Source organism: Dermacentor albipictus, chromosome 1, assembly GCF_038994185.2.
Source record: "Dermacentor albipictus isolate Rhodes 1998 colony chromosome 1, USDA_Dalb.pri_finalv2, whole genome shotgun sequence".
In the NCBI taxonomy this organism is placed as follows: Eukaryota; Metazoa; Arthropoda; class Arachnida; order Ixodida; family Ixodidae; genus Dermacentor; species Dermacentor albipictus.
In genome coordinates this window covers 172,369,795-172,390,441 of record NC_091821.1, presented here as the reverse complement: position 1 = coordinate 172,390,441, position 20,647 = coordinate 172,369,795, and the positions used below count along the sequence as shown (strand labels likewise).

General features: G+C 46.8%; 1 protein-coding gene across 2 annotated transcripts in view; it reads left to right on the top strand.

Annotated features, from left to right (window-relative positions):
- LOC135905760 (N-acetylated-alpha-linked acidic dipeptidase 2-like) overlaps nt 1-20,647 on the top strand; it is a 69,033-nt gene that overhangs the window by 5,990 nt on the left and 42,396 nt on the right. The window contains exons 3-9 of one of the 2 annotated variants that reach the window (XM_065436815.2): nt 1,867-2,005; nt 11,094-11,210; nt 16,448-16,570; nt 17,105-17,291; nt 17,598-17,688; nt 17,747-17,849; nt 19,486-19,624. In XM_065436815.2, the coding sequence (XP_065292887.1) occupies nt 1,867-2,005; nt 11,094-11,210; nt 16,448-16,570; nt 17,105-17,291; nt 17,598-17,688; nt 17,747-17,849; nt 19,486-19,624 (899 nt within the window). The remainder of the gene's footprint in view (nt 1-1,866; nt 2,006-11,093; nt 11,211-16,447; nt 16,571-17,104; nt 17,292-17,597; nt 17,689-17,746; nt 17,850-19,485; nt 19,625-20,647) is intronic. The other variant, XM_065436816.1, reaches the window with a different exon arrangement.

The following is a 20,647-nucleotide window of genomic DNA, read 5'->3' as shown; positions in this document are numbered from 1 at the left end:
AATGGAAACTAATTTAATTACGTGTTGTGCAGCATAGGTCGCGCACATGTCTGGCAGATGTCAATGTATCCTTATTAATGCGGAAGTTGCACCAGTAACGTGTAACGGGCAGAAGTCACTTAAATGGGTCCGTCTGCGTTTATAACAGATCTTCAATTGATCTTGACTAGGCGGACTACAAACGAAACGATACCACCGCGACTCTGTCGGGTAGCTCTCAGCGCTAAGTACCACACATGCAGCCATGACTTCATTTCAATTTAGGAAGACTACACTGAGCGCCAAGTCAGAGATTGAATCAATGTACATCACGTGCACTTAAATCCAAATTAATATTGTTTCAATGCACTTGCAGAACGAAGAATAGTGCATCCAAAATAACCTTTTCTTTGGCAAGATTGCTGTACATTTGTTTTTCAAGCGCTACTTGAACAACAGGAAAGATGGGAGACGGAGACAGACATTCTGTATTATTCACGATGTCCTTTTTTCACGTTGTTCAAGCCTTGCGCAAAAGACTAATGTACAGGAGTCGCGCATGTGTTAATAGGTTGTCAAGGTCATATAATGAACGCTGTTGGCTATGTTTACCCGAATTTCTGAACTGAAGTGGCGGACGCACTTAAACTTCGATCGTCCTCTTCACAGAGGGATCACTGTATGCAGTCGCAGGGCTCACGCCGTATACCACTTTTATTTATTACATTGTTTTGTTTATACAATACTGTAGCCGCAAAAAAACTCTAAGCAGGAATGGAATGCACCTCACCACATCATGTGCGGTGAGGTGCAATACACACTACAACGCACGGAGAAAGACGTGGCAAATACATGACACTAGAGACAGCCCATCAGCAACGTCGGCGATGTAGTAGGAAAAAAAAAACTCGTACAAAAATGCATTAAAAAACATAGGACATAAAGGCATGGCTAGACGCATTAACAATTTATCAGGATGCCGACAAGTGGGTTTTAAGTGCACTTACAAGAGCGACTGGAAGCACATACCACTGTCATGTGAAATAATGAAGTTTTAGAAACGTCAGTTCAAAAAAAAAATATTTCATTCATGTTTTTAAAAAGCGCGAGGGTCGTTTCCAATGCTCTTTCATAGAAATATCGCCCGAGCTCTCGCACGAAAGCGTGACCAGTCATTGGCGAAATAACGGACACGTTAACGGACACGTTAGCTATAATGCATAGCAAAGACAACACTGTGAACTCCGACCAGATACGAGTATTTCTGCGGCAGGCGGCAAAAAAGGGGCGGCAATCGGTAAAGCTGTCATGGTGAAGTGGCTGTCACGACGGGTTCAAGTAGTGACCGCGGATTGAACAGCGCAGATAATTAAAAAGAAATTAATGTTCAGGGCCGGGATTTAAAAAAATAATAATAATCTTACTGGAAAGTTTTGTGAATTAGGCCCCGGAACGTAACCGCAGCCGGTGTAATATTTCGGCCACCTCGAGCAATTGCAAACTTATCCAGTCGGTAAGCCAGACGCTTTCGATACTCGGTTAACCCGTACGAAAGTCTCAAATACAGAAAAGGCAGTAAATCTGAAATGCGGAAAGGCGCAGCTTGTCGGCACCAACAACCACAGCGCGCCGCGTGTTCCCGACTGTATATATATAGCGGCACTGCAAAAATGGAGGCCTAGCAGTCCGCCACAATGCTCGCTTCCGCAAGCACCGTAACAGTAAGCTCCCCACTGTAACAGTATAAGCACCGCCACTAATCAGTATAGGGGCCACAGTAGATCGCTTCCTATCACCATTCCTTTTTTAAGAGACAGTGCCGAGTGCCTGGTTTACTGCTTCCTGCTTTGATCCCCTCGTGACGTACTGTTTCGCGTATGCTTACAGGGCTTTCGAAAAGGCCAAGGCAGCCGTGGACCCAATCACAACGGTAAAGAACTACTGGGAAAGCCTTGATATGGATGTCCTGAAGGTTAAGAAATACAGAATTCTTCGCAGCTACCCACACGACACCAAAATGAACGAGGTGAGCATTATCTTCTTAGCTAACCGGAAAGCTATAGATTGCTATAACAAACTGTAATGGTAGGAATGATAACAGTGCTCTTTTGACGTGACACGCCTTCATAATTGGCCACAGGAGGTCGCTTGCTAAAACCGCATGTAACGAAAACATGTCATAGCATTATAGCTTATATATTTGCAACCGTACTACCCAGGCGCCTTCCTTTGGTATCGATGTGTAGAGAAAAGAAGCCATCACTCGATTATGCATGTGTCGCGTGCACTGATGGCGCCGTTATTGCGCCACGGATGACGCAATCGAATCTAAATTTAGTATTTCACTCGGCATTCAGAGAGCAATAGCTCGGCAGTACGTTTGCCGATCCAAGCTGGAGTGGTCGCGTTTGAAAGAGCTCACTATGCCGCAGTAGGTGTGATTTATCAAACTCAAACTGGTGTTCATCAAGAGTTGGTATAAGGCGCATAAGCACGCTATTCTTTGCAGAAATTTGACGCTTGCTCGATTATGGCACGCCCGCGTTCGACACGTAGAGTACATAAATGGCGTGAAGAGACTTGGGCAGCGATACAGAGGGATCCCCATTGGCGCCCACCGTCTTTGACCCTGGCGGGCCCACTACATTAGGAAGCGAGCACTATTGCAAGATTAGATCGTAGGGCCCCACTAGTTCTATCATAAGTTAAGCATGTAGACTTAGTTCTATCATAAGTTAAGCATGTAGACTTTCTAATGGGTGAATAGTTATCATGCTCTTTACTTTGGTATCGTTGCGTATAGGAAAGAAGCCATCAATCGTTCATAACGGCGGTATTTGCGTAGCGCACGAAAGCAGGAAAGGAAGGACAGAGACGTGTAAAGAACGCTCTACAGAGAGCGCTAAGAGCGGCAAATAGCGCTCTTTGCTCCTCTCTGTCCTTCCTTTCCTGCTTTCGTGCGCTACGCAAACACCGCCGTTATGAACCACGGCCAGCTCGCCCAAGCCTCTACCATGAATCAACCAAGCCTTTGTGGCGTGCGTAGATGGAGCTGTTGTCGCTCCATGCATGATGCAATTGAATCTAAATTTAGCCTCATGCGCGGAGCGCTCATATAAGCGTACAGCTCGTCAGTACGTTTATCCATCCGAGTAGGAATGCTCTCTTTTCAGAGACCTTGCTATGCCGTAGTAGATATATGTAAGTTAACCAACTGAAAGTGGCGCTCATCTGGAGTTATAAGGCCTACAAGTATATAAATTGTTGCAGAAATTCCACGGTTGCTTGGCTTCTGTCACGCTTGCTCCGCCTGCGTGACTGAGCTTGCGCGCACGTAGGCGTAAGTTATTAAGTACGAGATTCCTTCTACGACGGCCAAGACGTGGCGACGCCTGTCGTAAGTGGCGTTGGGGTTGGCTCCGTATATTTCCCCGAGCCATATAACCCTGGCCAAACGTCTGGCGCTTTGATATTCGTGGTGCATGTTTTTGGCACATTTGGCTTCGACATTAGGCCGACGCCTCTTCCAAGTCGTTATCAAGGGGTTGTGCTTGAGGTGGAGCTCCAATCCTTGAAAGGATTTTCTTGCCAGCGGTAGTTTTGCTGAGGCGGTCTCTTTGGGTGATGAGAGCAGCCGACTGTAGCTCCGCATAGGTGTTGTATAGTCCTAAGGCTAGTAGTCTTTCTGGAAGTGTGCTTAATGGAAGCCCGAAGGCTACCTTGTAGGCGCTCCTGATTAAGGCGTCGATCTCGGTCTCCTCGTCCTTGATGAGTGAATGGTACGGTAGTCCGTGCGTTATTCTGCCAACGACGAGGGCCTGGAGATCCAACGACGAGGGCCTCCCAGAGATCGAGAAGGTGTCAATCGATCGCCGGCGTTTCTGCTGTGCGAGTGGCCTTCCTGGAATCATCTTTGTGCGCCTCGTGGATAAAAGTCACCTAATAATTGACATCATTGGGTATTCGCTAAGAGAGAGGGCGTTTTCGAAAAGCCGCCCAATCCGACAGCATGACGTCACCCGTTATCCTGCGTAATTTGCGTGGCGGTATCGACGTACTGATGTCATAGTGGTCGCTGCCAAGATTTTCGTCCAGGTTTGACCACGTGACGTTCTTAATGTTAAAGGTGAAATTGAGCTCCGAGAAAGTCTGCCTACTTACACTACTACCTACAGCAGCCTCGATCGTTGCCGCCGTTGGGAGGGTGGCCAAGTGAAAGCCTAGGGTGCGATCTTGTACGCGTTCCAAACTCGAACGGAGGCGGTCCGTTCTTTCCGTCGCGAAATGGGCGGTCCGTTCCGTTGCGTTCGTCCGATTGCAGACAACACGGAATGATTGATAGCCGATATCACTTCACAATTGACGTCATGGCGTTCTTCACCGTTCAAACTGACCAACCGTGTGCGGCTCGGTGGAACGGACCGCCTCCGTTCTATTTTGGAACGCGTACAAGATCGCACCCCTAGTTTCTGCGCTGTGTATTCTAACGAGTTTCTTTTTGGTGTGTCTATGCTGTATCCCCATGTAGTGTGAGGCGCGTTGAAATAGCCCGCCACCATGAGTTGGTCTTTAGTGCCCGCTGCCATTTTTGCTACCGAGCAGAGCTCGGTGAAGTCCTCGTCTCTGTTCGAGGGGGTGGGGCTAAATATGTTCAGAATGGCGCGTGCCTTCCCCCTTTTCTGGGGGAGGACGCTGACGAATTGACGGTTCGTATCTCATTTCTTGTAATTCTCTTTGGATATGAGAGATTTGGCCACCAGCGTTGCAACGCCGCGATATTCCGAATTGTATATGTGTAATAGCAAAGCAATTTGACGAGGCGTTTCCCTGCTTCTTTAGAACTGAGGTTAAACATCGCGAATAAAACAAGGACACAAGGAAACACATAACACAGACACGCGCTGACTGCCAAATGGAAGTTTATTTGAAATTTTCCAGCCATTTTATACCTTTTCCAGCATAGGCATGCGTGCACCAGTCGCAAAACCATCTGCAAATTAGCAACATCATACTCTTTCATCCAAAAAATCTATTTCTTTTCCCGACAATGCAAGAGAGGGGGCTCTTACACATTTATCTCCTTCGTTTCTAATGTAATTAGCCTCTATTATTTCCCTTTCCCTCTTACCTTTTCGTTTCCCTATGAATATTTTTTTTCAAATATGGGAGTGCAGTGACACTTGTTACAATGTCCTGCTGAATGACTCCTATAGCCATTCTTTAGGTTGCTGCTGTGCTTACGAGCTCTTTCATTGAAACACTGTGCCGGTTGACCTATATAAGTTTTTCCACAGCTCAGCGCTATCTGATAGATAACGTTGCGCCTGCAGTCAGTGAAGCGGGATTTATGATTTGGGGTGCACAGGGGCCTTTCGCGCGTTTTCATACGATTACATATCGAGGACAGCTTACACGGGGCACTGAAAAGCAAATTAATAAATTGTGGGGTTTTACGTGCCAAAACCACTTTCTGATTATGAGGCACGCCGTAGTGGAGGGTGGAGGACTCCGGAAATTTGGACCACTTGGGGTTCTTTAACGTGCACCTACATCTAAGTACATGGGTGTTTTCGCATTTCGCCCCCAATCGAAATGCGGCCGCCGTTGCCGGGATTCGATCCCGCAAAAGCAAATTAATATTATGTCTATTGGAAACTTCCTTTAGACTGTGTGACAACTTGTGCAAGTATGGCACCACGTGCGCTTGTCTCTTGTCTTTATTCTTTTCTTTTTGTGATGTTTCGGAACTTAGTCTTTTTCTCTTTCTGCAAGATGGCTTCGCATACTCAAGGGATCACAGAACTGGGGAAGCCTGCGTTCTGTAATCACCCTATTGATTTAAAAAACTTTGATCGCACTCATGCTCACACGACTTACTTAGTATGCCTCTCTTAATCAATTTAGAGTGGCTGTCGTAGCGCAACAAGGTTTCCTTAGACCTGGGATGATATCCCCAGCATACATGCTCGTCCAAAAAAAAAAAAACAGAGATTATTATCGAGAAACTGAATGCAGTTAATTGGCAATTCATACGTGAACCTAAGCCCTCGATCCCAATGAGTTAATGAACTATTCCAAAATTTCTTCGACCACGTCATGAAAATGCATACAGGTATCTCAACAAGAAAATCTTGTTGCGCTACGACAGCGCACACTCCGAATTCATTAAGAGAAGCATAGCAACCACGTGCATTAAGGCAGCAATGAGTAAGTCGTGTGAGCATGAGTGCGATCAAAGTTTTTTAAAATCAGATAGCGCGATTATAGAACGCAGGCTTTCCCAGTTCTGTGAGCCTTCCAGTATGCGAAGCCATCTTGCAGAAAGAGAAAAGAATAAGTTCCGAAACATCATAAAAAGAAAAGAACAAATACAAGAGACAAGCGCACGTGGTGCCATACTTGCACAAGTTGTCACACAATCTAAACAAAGTTTCCAATATGCATCATAATAATTTGCTTTTCAGTGCCCCGTGTAACCTGCGCATCTCCTCGACACGTAATCGTTTGAAAACGCGCGAAAGGCCCCTGTGCACCACAAATCATTAATCCTGTTTCACTGACTGCAGGCGCAACGTCATCTATCAGATACCGCTGAGCTGTGGAAAAACGTATATGGGTCAAACTGCACAGTGTTTCAATCAAAGAGCTCGTCAGCACAGCAGCAACCTAAAGAAAGGCTATGGGAGTCATTTAGCAGGACATTGTAACAAGTGTCACTGCACTCCCATATTTGAAAAATAAATTCATAGGGAAAGCAAAAGGGAAGATGGAAAGGGAAATAATAGAGGCTTATTACTTTAGAAAGGAAGGAGATAAATATGTAAGCGCTCCCTCTCCTGCCTTGTCGAAAAAAAAAAAGCTTTTTCGGATGAAAGATTATAATGCTGCTGATTTGCAGATGTTTTTGCGACATGGTGCATGCATGTCTATGCTGGAAAATGTATAAGATGGCTGGAGAATTTCAAATAAACTTCCAGTTGGCAGTCAGCGCTTGTCTGTGGTATTTGTGTCCTCGTGTCCTTGTTTTATTCGCGCTATTTAAACTCAATTCTAAATATGAACCTACTAGCCCTCATCAAGAACTTACCCTACTTCTTGTAGGCATATTACGTCGGGAGGAATTGGTGAAATTTGGATATATCTCTGGAGCGCCGCACGTTTGTGAAACATGCGGCAGTTCCACTGCCAGGTTTTTAGGTGTTCAGAATTAAGTGCCTTATTTGTTGCCATCTCCGATAAAGTACGTAACGTCGGAAGCGTTTGCAGTACGGCGATAGGCCGACGATCTCGGGTCTGCGACAGGGCTATAGCGCCGATGTGTTTTCGCGCCTCGTTCCTAATGCTGGTTAGGAAGTCGTTCACATAAGTTCTGAACTGCTGGCGTTGAGATTTCACCTGTTGTTGAAATTGCTGTTGCTGCATCATTTATTACTGCTGCATTTGTTGCAACACGCTTTGTACTGTGGCTTCCCAGGCTGCAGGCGGGTCACGAGTGCCGCGGGGTTGCGGTTAGCCCTGGGTAGTGATGGTGATATTCTATACTAGCGTATACTATAGCCTTCGTTGCTGCTAGTTCACGTTTTGCTTCGTTAAAGACATCTTTAGGCTGCCTATTCTCATTGATAATATTTTTTGATTTATTATTTTTATTATTTTTTATTCATTGATAATAATATTTTGATATTCCAAATTTGAGGTTATCTGAGCAGTGGAAGACACAGCCCCGACGCAGCTCACCTGATTTGCCGGCGGGTGGGAGGGCGTCTTCGTTTGCTGAGCTTGCTTGGGAGCAGGATTTTTTTTGCTCTACTAAATATCTGGCTTCGGGGCTTTCGACCGAGATGGGGTCCTTGCTCCGAACGAGGCCCTCGTTTTGAAGGGTGACCGCGATTCCACCGACATCTCCCGTTATAAGCTGAACCAGCGCAGGTGATGGTGCTACTTCACCTGATCCTTACGGCTAGGTCTTTGTTGTTGTTTCGGGACAGATTTCTTGGGTAGTGGCTTGAGTCGACGCTTGCAGTCTCTGTCACTGTTGGCGTGGGCTCCGCTGCAGGCGGCGCGCTTGAGGCTGCATTCGTGTCCTTATGAGGGTTGCGCGTTCCGCACGTGTGGCCCACCGAAATGTTCGGGGTGGGCCCCACGTCTGAGCGGTGGTTGGTTTCATGGAAAACGTGGCAGACTTGGGTGGTTGCTTTGTAGAGGTAGCAAGGAAGCTCATCTCCTCTGTGGTAGGCCTATTTCGGCACGTAGTCGCCCACGCAGGCGATGACTGCAGTCTTTGAGGGGCCAAGCAGTCTGGCTTGCAGGATCTCCACCCCTTGCGCCCAAACTCGCAAGTTAGCTTTGAGTTCTTCTAGAGCGGTATTGGGCTCGATAACGTGAATAACACCTCGGGAAGTTCCGTAGCAAGTAGTCACATAGGCGTTGAGGAGGTGAGGACGGCTGTTAATGGCGAGATGAGTTAGGCATCGCACTCGGTATGCTACATGCTGGTGCGGCGCCGACACCTGTACGATGTTGGAGCTCGGTCGTAAAGGAAGCATAAATTGGGTGCCGGTCATCTGCTTCTGGAAAGCGGCTACCACTGCATCAGTGACCTGGAGGCTGGTCAGTTATTTGATCGAAAGAGCTTTGTGTGGCCTCAGCACAATGTTGAAATCATCCTTGGCGGGGGGCGGCGTCGTTTTGGCGGAAGCCTGTCTTTTTCTGGCTTGGTTGTTCTGTGGAGCTGGTCGTCAGGATAGTGGCAGTACCTCGAGCGGCTTCCTTCACCATTTGCTTCTTTTGGCGTAGCGTGAGGAGGGCTTTCCATCCCGCTTTTATTCTCTCGCCGGGTGGGGGCCAGTCGGATGTGGCGGCATTCTGCTCTTTTCTGAGAAATCCAACGACGAGGTATCCTGGAAATCGATGAGATTCGGCCCGGTGCACTGGGCGGCACTCGTAGTGGGTAGATTTAGGCGCTGGAGAAGTCCGGTTGCTTGACGGGAGGCCGCCATATGGTGGCTCGGCGCGACCACGCCTATAGCTTTGCAGCTGCCGCGGCCGCGCTGCTTGGGTCGTTCTCGCTCGGTCGGGGCGATTCAAAGTCCGTAGAAAGAAAACAATTTGGTCTATCACGGCCAAAACTTGTCTCAGACGGTGGCGAATCCCTTCTGGAAACGATGAGACCCAAAATTCCGGTCGCAAAAAGGGGTTGAGGGCACAAAAAACGGAGGGTTAGCGGAGCGCACGAGAGCGTGCACGTTAGCTTTCGCCAGCGATCCCCCGGGAACTCCCACAAGCGCATGGGACTGAGGCAAGTGTAGGAGCTCCGACCATCTTCGAGTTCGGCGGGCTCCAGCGACGCAGGGTAGTCTCGGGCGCAGAGTAGGGCGTCACCAGTATAGGGCGCTCATTTCGGTCTCCAAACACCCTGTGCGAACCAAACGGGCCCACTACGAATACGGAGCGAGCACTATTGTAAAACTAGACCGTAACACCCGCACTAGCTGTAATATAAGTTAGGCATGTAATCTTCATATTGCGCGAATAAATGTAACTTGTGCGTTGTGTTTGGTCATTTCGGTACATTATATGCCCATACACCCTCTGCAACACACACAACGCGTTTCACGTATATCCCACTGCGGCTGCGTCCCTCATGTAGCCTATATACCTCATCTTTTTTAGCTATTGAGAAAGGCCAACCTTGGTCAAACAAAATATTGTGTCCTACAAAAAAAATAAAAAAACGATGACAATTTGCACTGATTAACAGAACGGTGAACTCCGCTTTATTATTCATAGGATATTGTATTGCCGACATACGTAGGTATAAGACGCTAACATTTGTATGGACTATATAACACGCACATGAACGTAAAAATTGACGGCTTTGCACAAGTAAGGCACTCCTGAACAGACCTTACGGGTGAATAGCGGCGGGCTATCGATACTTTCAGTACAGAGAAGCGAGGGCGAAATTATATGCGTGGAAGGGGTCAAGATATCTGATGAAGCGCTCGCCGCTCAAAGAGGGGCAAGGTAGTTATTATCCGGAACCAGGGGCTGCGTTGTAATACAGATGTCGGTGTGGCAAGGGAACGGCAGAGCGTATACAGTGAATCCGGTCCATGGTACGGGTGTGTGGAACTAAAAAACGGTTGCCAACTTTAGGCACTATACGCATCTATGGGTGACAACACACATTTGAACAAACGTCTCCGTTTCACCTATCGTGTTATTTTTACCGGCAGTGCAAGTGCATTACACTATGCGTCGACCGAATTCTGTGAAACGCTAAGATCGCTATAGCGTAAGAACGTATTTGTGAACGCGTATTTGCGCGCACGCGCGCGCGTGTGTGCGTGCGTGTGCGTGTGTGTGTGTGCGTGTGTGTGCGCGTGCGTGTGTGTGTGTGTGCATGTGTGTGCGTGTGTGTGTGCGTGTGCGTTTGTGTGTGTGTGCGTGCGTGCGTGTGTATGCTTGTGTGTGCGCTTGTGTGTGCGCGCGCGTGTGCGTGTGTGTGTGCGCGCGTGTGTGTGTGCGTGTGTGTGTGTGCGTGCGCGTGTGTGTGTGCATGTGTGTGCGTGCGTGTGTGTGTGTGTGTGTGTGTGTGTGTGTGTGTGTGTGTGTGTGTGTGTGTGTGTGTGTGTGTGTGTGTGTGTGTGTGTGTGTGTGTGTGTGTGTGTGTGTGTGTGTGTGTGTGTGTGTGTGTGTGTGTGTGTGTGTGTGTGTGTGTGTGTGTGTTTTACGGTTGGTGGAGGAAGAACTGCAGCGTTGCGTAGGGCAGGGTCATTATAGATAGCTGACAGAAAATTTTCATTGCGGTAATACAAACAGCACGACATATAGCCATTTAAAATAAACGGCCCGAGTTATCATGAACCATCTCAGGGGCATTAACCTGTTATCAGAGTTACGAACCTAAATGGACGCAGTTGTCCGCCGCAAAGCGGTAAAGATGCTACCGAGTTCTTTTTATTTTCCTTTTGGTTACTATGGTTATTTGTAAAGTATGCAGCTCCCGATGAGGGGGCTCGATCGTACCAAACGCATGACGACCGAGGGGATCTGTGTGTGTCTTTTGAGCGAGAAAGAGCAAAACAAAGGGAAGGTTTACCTTGACGCAGGTGGGTCTGTACCGTCACCGAACTATGCTCTTCAATACTACAAGTACCGACGTCCAGTCGAGCATCTCGAACAACCGGTCCGCTTTTCTGGCATACTCTCCTGCTGGCGACGTGACTGTGAGTTCACCACAGCTTCTTTTATACCCCTCTCCCCCTCAGGGTGTGGCGGTGGGGGGGCGGGAGGGGGCGCCTCCCGATTTCCCGATTCGTCCGCTGAGTGTAAACGTACAGCTCCTGCAGCTCCTTAATGATGAAATCGCGCGCGCAATTTATCGCACAGGCACGTCACGCGCGTCTCTGCAACGCGCAGCTCAAGAGGAACGAAAGACAGTGCTCACATAAAAAAAAAAACTAAATAGACTGAGAGCTAGAGGCGTTTTTTTTTTTCGCCTTCTCTCCCTCACCTTCTCTTCGTCCTATGCACCGAATCGTGCCTCTCTATATGCCCGGACTATTTTGCAACAAATACTTGTCGCTAGAGCACTGCACGGGCCGAATTTTTCGGTGCAGGCCCGGCCCGGGCTTCCCGGAGGAACTTATGGTCTATTCATGCCTTAAAAATGTCATGGCGTCGTCGGTGTGTTCTAAGACATAACAATAAAACTACATGCAGTGACAACAAAACACTGCGAACAACTTCTTAAAGAGCACGTGCGCGCACAGCTAACGTGAAAAAACCGATAGAAGCAAAACCTAGGTTGAAAATTTCTGGCAAGGACATTGTGCACAATTGTGCAGAACTCTTGTATTCACCTTATGGTATAAACCCCAAGAACTATGCACACTAGTGAAATATTTGACTGTTACGCCAGAAGGCGAAACATTGACAGCGATAACGAGGTTTACAGTGTTGCACGCTAGCACCTCGCGCGCTGTTTTAACAAAACGCCGAGGCGACATGGCGCTATACGCAGCACGCAAGATTGCCGCGCAGCCGGAAGAGAGCCCTGAATGATAACACGCCTTTTGACGAGGCTGTATACCGTAAGTAATGTTGGCAACGGTGTTACTGGTGTCTCGCCTCGGTGGTGCACGAGATGAGACGGACGGTTTAACTCGGTATAAATACTTTGGCGCACGCTAGATTTATCTCGGCGTGCACTGTTCTTTCCGCCCAGACCACTTTTCAGCCGGAACGCTAATTTGTGGGTGCACAACGCTAATCGCAGCTGTAGAAGCCATGCAGAACGCTTCCCAGCTGGCTACGCCAGAGCCGATTAAGCGGAGCGCGAGGACGATTAATTTTGTTATGCGGCGTGGAACGCGCTGGAACACTAGCTAGCCCGGTCTCATACCCTACATGATGGTGACTGGCTTCGACAGTTTTGCAGCTAAACGCAACCCTGCATACGCGGGCTATCATTCCGCGTCCATACCGCGACATCACGATGACGGCGCCGCGAGCGCGCCTTCGGTGTCCTAATTGCTATCGCAATAAAATGGCTCTCGTAAATAGTTCTTACGGCAAGAAAAAGCTTAAAATTTAATGGTGCAAAAGCAGCTGAATGTTCAAATGCGCATAATTTAACTCGGGCACGAAAAAACATATCCGAGGACACCTAAGCGCTTCTTATCAGTTCTGAATGCGAAAGCATTAATGTCCACTTGAACGCCGTTGAGCGGTCCTTCGAGTTATGAACTCCTCGCGGGCAAACGAGCGCGTTCAGACACGTTGCCAACGCCTCCTAGATAGCGCAATGCCGGTGAACTTCGATGCGTGACGTCATGCTATCTTGTCCGACTGCCATAGAAGTTAATGGGGACGCTCCCGAGTAAGCCGCGGTGATTTTGACGTCACCGCTTTCGTTACGCGGGGCTTGGCAAAGGAAACTTCAGTCTAAGTAGCATGACGTCATAAAGCAGAGTGCACATACAGTAAGCTCTCACTTGTACGAACGTCGGTATAATGAATGCTTCAGAATAACGAAGCTTTAGAAAATCCCCGGCGGTTTTTCTTTGTATTCTTTGTAAAAATATTTCAGTTAAATGAATCGCTGAATAGCAAATATTTCAGTTGAATGAACTTGATCTGTGGACTAGGGCTCGTTTTTGAAATCAGTTCAACGAAGTGTTACGCTCTGCAATGCTGGCGTAGCCTATGTTCGACTCCTCCCCCCCCCCCCTCCCAAATCGCCCCTCCAGTGGCGTAACAGTAACACCGACTACAGTTAGAAAATGCTGGCATAAATCCTGCCTTTCCCCCCTGTGCGGTGAAAGCGAGCTAGCGGAACAGCGCAATGAGGTGATCGACCCCGGGATGTGGACAGAGGTATGTCACCAGCTGGATGTTGACAGCAACACTTCGTTTGAAGACTATGTGCAGTGTGACAGTGAGATCGTTACCTGTGCTGAACTATGAGATCTGGAATTTGTTTCCAGCGTTCGTCCCAAAGAGAAGAGCGCGACGAACCTGCCGTGGTAGCTTAGTGGCTATGGTGTTTGGCTGTTAAGCACGAGGCCGGGGGATGGAATACCAGCCACGGCGGCGCGTTTCGATGGGGGACGAAGTGAAAAGAGCCGTGCACTTAGTATTAGGTGTACGTTAAGGAACACCAGCTGATTCAAATTTCCGGAGTCCCCCTTTACTGCGTGCTTCATAATCAGATCGTGGTTTGGGCACGTAAAACCCCATAATTTAATTTTAAATTAGGATTGCGAAGAGGAAGATGCAAGAACTGCGGCAGATTCAAATCCTGTAACCCTAGCCGAGGCTGTAGGATGCCTTGGAAAGCTGCGAGACTCCGTGTCTCAGCAACAAGCTGTGCCAGAGGAAGTGCACAAAAACATAGACTCTTTGGACAGCTTTGTGACTTCTTGCGCTTTAAGAGCACCAGGACAAATGAAAATCAATTTCTTTTTTTAATTACGGGGTTTTACGTGCCAAAACCACTTTCTGATAATGAGGCACGCCGTAGTGGAGGACTCCGGAAATTTCGACCAGCTGGGGTTCTTTAACGTGCACCTAAATTTAAGTAAACGGGATTTCTTTTTCTATTTTTTTTTTCAAAATGAGACAGGCAGCAACGTAACTTTTTCAGACCTCGTATATATTGATTTACATATGACTCCATAAATTGCACTTCACACTTTTGACTCGATGTCTGCTGTGTCCTACGTTATTCAATATTCTAGTGAATATTAAGTTTAGTGACCTTTCAGGTAAGTTGAACCATTTCCTTGGGTCTCTTGAAGTTCACTCAAGTGAGAGTTCGCTGTAACTGCCATCTAGGAGCCGCTGGTTTAGCCCAGTGGGTAAGAAGCTCGGCTTCTGATCGTGGGGTCGTAGATTCCAAACTCACTACGGCCAACGTTTATTTTTCCTTTCGAATAAATCTATTTTTATACATTATTTTCTTTATAGCAATTACCGAGGCGAAATGAGAAAGCAGGCGAGAAGCTTGCGCAGACAAGTAACACGCCGATAACACAGGCTACCGGGAGCGAGGCTGACGTGGCGTCGCGGCAGTGCCCTCTCCCCTCGCGCTACACCTGGCGCGCCAGCGCAGCAGCAGGTGTTCCCTTTCCCCCCGCTGTGCTCCGTCGAGGCGCGCAGGTGACGTGGCGTTGCAGCCAATGGAAATTTAGGTGCCGCTTCGATGCCACAGACGCCGGCTTTTTCTCTCAATGAGCCATTTGATGCTTGCGCATAAAAATTAAGGTGAGAAATGCGCTGCCACGCCAACCCATCTGAGCCCATGACGAAACAATTATCATGCATAAATTTTGGGCTCATGAAGAACGCTGCGAATACTGTTAAGTCGGAAGCTTTCTTTGCCATACTGCGGTGACCATAAAGCAATCGTCAATGAGGCGCAATAAACAAAAAAGCGGCAAAATGACTCAACTGGAGTAATATAATCGTATCAAGATCGATGAAGTAGTGCAATCTCAAAAATCGGTAACAGTCACGCCGTATCAAGATCGTTTCGTTATATCATTTTTATTTCGTGAGAACAAAGCCTGTTTTTTTAGCAACAAAGCAACAAAAATAACAGAAAGCTTTTTACATAAAGACACCAAACGAAAAAGAATTAGAACCCTTTTTTTGTTTGATAAGGTAATTAACAGCCAGTTTTCCTAACTTGTCACTTTAGCTTTGCACAGAATGCCTCTGACCAGGCAGAGCACACTCCTACGTTCGAAGGTATGACCTATGGCTCATCAGTGAATGGGCCCAAGACGTCATGCCCGAGCCTGGCCCGGGCTTTCGGGCCCGCGCAGTGCTCTACTTCTCACGTCTAAATCCTACAAAGTTCCTAGATCAGGCGACAGTCAATCGCGATTGCGAACATATTATTAGCGAGAGCGGCTGTCTAGCGACAGACATGACATAAAAATTGTAACAGCGCAAACACATGCAACCACAAAGTACGAAGGACGAGACACGGACGTTTCTATGTTTTTATGTCAAGTATGCACCAACTCGCCCAGAAAGAAGTTTTAATAAAATAGCAACAGACAGTTCTCTCGAAGGAAAAGCTTTGCGAATTTGGTCCCAATTAGCGACAGCTTATAGACCTTTTTTAGCTATCTTTTTAGCGCCTTTTAACGCCTCCAGAGGGTCGTAGAGAGCTGCAAGAGGTCTCAAAGTCGCAATAGAAGCGAGAATAAGTTGCGCAGTCAGTAAACTTACAGATACGGGCGTAATAATTGGAATATACTTGAAAATTAACCACATCGCACCATAGACTGCACTCTTTCCGGGATGGGCCAACCTAGCCAATTAATTTTTTAAAGATAGAGAGGGAGGCATGTCGACTAATATCGACGTGAAAGAAGACAATGTCGAAGTAAAAGTGCGCAAAAAAAAGGAAAAGCAAATGAAGAAACTCGACATCAATAAACGAAATAGAGGATCCGGGAGAAATGTAAGATCTGACAATCAAACGAAGAAAATAATGCAGATAATGCAAAGATTAAAATTAAATTAGGGGTCTTACGTTCCAAAACCACGATCTGATTATGAGGCACGCCGTAATGGGGAACTCCGCGAAATTTGGGCCACCTGGGATTCTTTAACGTATACCTAAATCTAAGTACACGGGTCTTCTCGTATTTCGCCAAGTAGTGGAACGGTATCATGCAATTTTGCAATATTGCCTCACCTTTTATGCCCCCCCCCTCCCCCTCCAATATCAGTACACAAATGCATGTACCAGATACGTCCACCTCATCTTCTTTAGCGTCGACTTTGGTTGACACAGTTTACTTTTCTTTCTTTCTTTCTTCCTTTCTTTCTTTCTTTCTTTCTTTTTTTGAGGAATACTTATTACATCCACAAAAAAAAAAAACGTGGAGCGGCTTCGCAAGTTTGCGTCTGCGCTTTCTTTTTCTTTTCTTTTTTGCGCGAGCAGGGGCCCGCTGTGTATGTCAACTATGCGGAGGACTCTGACTTCAATCTTTTGAGCTCTTACAACATTAACGTTGCCGGGCGCATATGTTTGATACGAGTCGGGAAGATCGCCAAGGGTGAGCAGGCAAGTTCATATCTTTATCTTACAAAAAATACAACGAAAGTAAAGTCTACACCCATTTTGCCTATCTCGAAAACAAACGTTTGCTTATTCCTTGAGTTTCTGATCACGCGGTTGTGCTGCTAGTCATGAAAATGTTCATATGTGTTTAGTATGCGATCCTTTGCACATATGTGTGTTCAGACGTACGGTAAATTTAATGTTTTTGTCATGACTCATGTACGTGTAAATTGCGTGTTGTTTCCTCATGTGCTCACTTCCCTCTGTAATGCATGCATATATATATATATATATATATGCGATTGGCGGCAAATGAATGGATGTTGAAAGCCATTTTAGCTTTTTTTGTTTATTCATTCATGCCATGAATACAGCGCAATGTACGTAGGTTATCTCGCTCACATTATCTTTTGCGAATTGCTACATCAGTCGGTTCTCGCACGAGGAAAAGAGTATCACAAACATCGGTTTATTGTAAGGAACGAAGACTCTAGGGAAAAAAATAAATTGTAATCAACTTCCGCACCACGTGCGCAGATAATGAACGTCCAAGCACGGGGTGCCATTGGAGCAGTCTTCTTCCTGAGCTCACTGGACGTCTCAGCCGCAGTGAATCGAAGCGACAGCTTTCCTGAGCCCATCTGGATTGGTGACAACGCCCTGCAACATGGGACAGTGGCCAGGCTTCTAGGCGACCCCCTTACGCCCGGTTACCCCTCGCACGGTGAGGCGCACGCCATACGGGGTTAGTCGGGCCACACAGTGACAGAGCAGCGTGTGCAGTAGTGACTTAAGTGTGGCTGCTATGAGGCCGGCATTTCGTGCGGCGACTGAGTGCAAATTCCGCGCATTTGCGCAGTTGTAGAACCACTCCGGAGAAGTGTAGAACCACTCCGGAGAAGCTATTTCGGGGCATACAGGATGGTCGCACGATATCGCCCTGTGCTGGATGCTGTTCTTTATCACAGACACAGCGCAGGTCCTCGGCGTCTGCGCACTGTGAGCCCGTGCACCGATTTTTATACGGCAGGTGGCCTGCATCGGCTGAGCGTGCAAGAATCTGGCCTGCCCTCCATCCCCGCGCAGCCGATAAACGAGGACGACGCCCGAGACATATTCCGGTAAGAAGTCTTCACCGACCCCTTTACCTGAACGAAAGCACGTGACGCCGAAAGTTAGGCGGCGCGATTTCGCGCAGGTACATGACGGAAGTAACGTGTCCCGAGCAGTGGGATCCCCACTTGAATGTCCAGTGCGCCCTTGTCTTGGATCCCAGCACGACGTAAGCATGAAACTATCGAGCTCTTTGTCGCAATCGCGTCGTTGAGACCAATTGATCTGCGGGAGCTGTCTCAAGTTGCGCTGCATGGGTCATGTGAACCGAACCAACAGCCGTTGCGGATATGTAAGCCCTAGAGTAAGGCGCAAGCTTACTCACGCTGGATTCATCGGCAAAGATGGATGCAGAATGCGGTTGAATCGAGATCCCGTTATCGAGACGATACGATTGTGTGTCGACCCGCACAGTTGGCAACGTTGTGTGCGCACTTTTCCTCTGTTATTAAGGCGAAAGACTTAATTCGGCCATCCGGAAAGAAAATTTGGCCATCCGGAAAATTCAATGGCACCAAAATTGATGTCATGAAAATTGATTGTGCAACCATTGATGATCGAACCCACGACCTTTGGTGTTAAGAGGAAGCTTTAGCTCGAGTGCTCTTATCTAAATACATGTAAAAGGAGAATTCGTTTTTCTCGGCAACCACTGCACCAAATTTGACGATGTTTGTTGCATTTAAAAGACAAACTTAAAATCTAGTGACTGTTGGTTTCGAATTTCCGAGTTAGGTCGTCAATTTTTTATTAAAAATTGGCAAAAATCAAAAATTTTCAAAAAACGAAACTATCAAGTTTACAACTCTGTAACTCAACCACTAAAATGATACTGCAATTATGTGAATTGCATCTAATAGTACATCTAAAGCGGATAAAATTTATATGTTACACATGAATATAAAAAAAATTAATCATAGGGAAATACAACTTTTGCTAAACCATTGTAACCAACGTAACAAATTTACGTAAGATGTAAAATGACATATTGAATTTGTCCGCTTTGAATGATCTAATGGATGCCGTTTACAGAACCGCGATATCAATTCTTCATGCAGAGCTATGAATTTGTTAACTTCATGCTTCTATTTTTTTTCAAACGGTCAAATATTTAAAAATTGTTTTAAGAACATTCAAGCCCTAAATCCAAATTCCGCTTCCAACAGTCGCTAGAATTTAACTTTCTCTTTCAAATGCAACACATTTCATCACAATCGGTCCAGGGGTTATCTCATAAAAACGTTTTTGCGTTTTGCATGTATTTGAATAGGCCGCGTCGGAGTTGGGCCCGAGCTAAAGCTTCCTCTTACGTCGACGTTAATTAAGACACAGTTAATTCTTATAGAGGTATTTAAGGCACAGGAACCTACGACTTTTCGTGAGAGTCGAACTCACGATCTTTGGTGTTTATTAGGGCGAAGTTAATTAAGACACAATTAAGGTATAGTACATTAAGGCACTCGAACCCACAACCTATTGGTGGGAGAAAACAAGTAACGGGAAGTAACTACGCATTCGAATGAGGCTCTCAAAGTAACTTAATGAATGTCTCGTGCGCGCAGACTTTCGCCTTCATCCTCTTCAGCGTATGCTGAAGTCACTGTCAACTTTCTTCACACCACAAATGGCCTTTGGACCATGCTGCCGAAGCTAAACAGGGCACGTACTAGGTTGATATCTGCAATTACAAAACTCATCTTCGTTACTATGATGATTAATTGAGCTTTCTTTCTGTAACGTTACTTTATAGAGAGAAAACTGCCAACTCGATCCATGCGCGTTCTTTTGTCGCCTCGAAAGAACAGCTGCGTAGTCACCGGCTGACTGAACAGCGGCAGGCGCTCTTGTTTCCCGGTGGCAGGCTCCGGATAAAGACGCACAACATCATGAATGTCTCCACATTCGAGAACGTCATCGGCATGTGGAGGGGAAACATCGAACCAGGTAGGCGCCGCAAAAGCATCTCAATAAGGTCGCACAGAAAAGCCCTCGCAAGTAACAGCTAAGTCTGCATATACGCCCGCATGATTTTATTTCTCCCTATTAAGAAAGCAGGCAGATTCAACGCAGTATTGTAATCTAAATGACGCAAAGCTTGCTTGAGTTTAGCGAGGTATCAGCAGTAGCGGATAACGCGACCGCAGCCTCGTCGCATGTAGGTTGTTGACTGCCAGCGCGTCGCGAGGACGAAGGCGATGTGTATCATACGAGGGCGAATCAGAAAGTCCTTGCGCCTACTTTTCATTAGCGAAAATAAGGTACGTGCAGGTAATTAAAAATATACGTACTATTCTACGTGCCTTACGCTATTTTTCCGCATAGTCCACACACCGGTTCAGACGTTTGTCCCATCGCAGCACTAAATTTGAAATGCCCCCGTGGTCAATCAGCGACGCACGCGGCCTCCCCCAACGCTCATTGTCATGCAAAGCCTTCACGGCTTTTTGCCAGCTCAATACGCCACCGCCTCACACTTCTCAAAGCGAGACACCTTTCCTCATACGTGGGATGCATTTGCCTGTGGATTTCGATGGGCGTTCGTCTCTTGCTCCAGAGAAAACGAATCACACTTCGTTGCTCGTACGCCGTGGACGTGTGAAGCACAGCCGCCATCTTCAACAACTGACAGCAAAATATGAGCAAGGACTTCCTGGTTCACCTTCGCATATATGCTTGTCGAGGGAAGAATGTCAATGAGAGTATATGTATGAGCACAAAGAAGTACTACACATATTGAAATACAGTATAGAATCTTGTTAAACGGAGCATCAAGGTGCCGGAGAGACAAATTCCAATAAACAGGAGTTTCGTTTATTGAGAAAGATGTGCAGGGGTGCAGCATTATATTTTATACACCCTCTTAACACTGTTGTCAGAAATGTGGAGTATAAAGAAATGAATGTAGCAGCTAGGTTAAAAAAATAGATAACAGAGAACCGCAAGGTGCTTAGCATTTTCTCTGGAGCC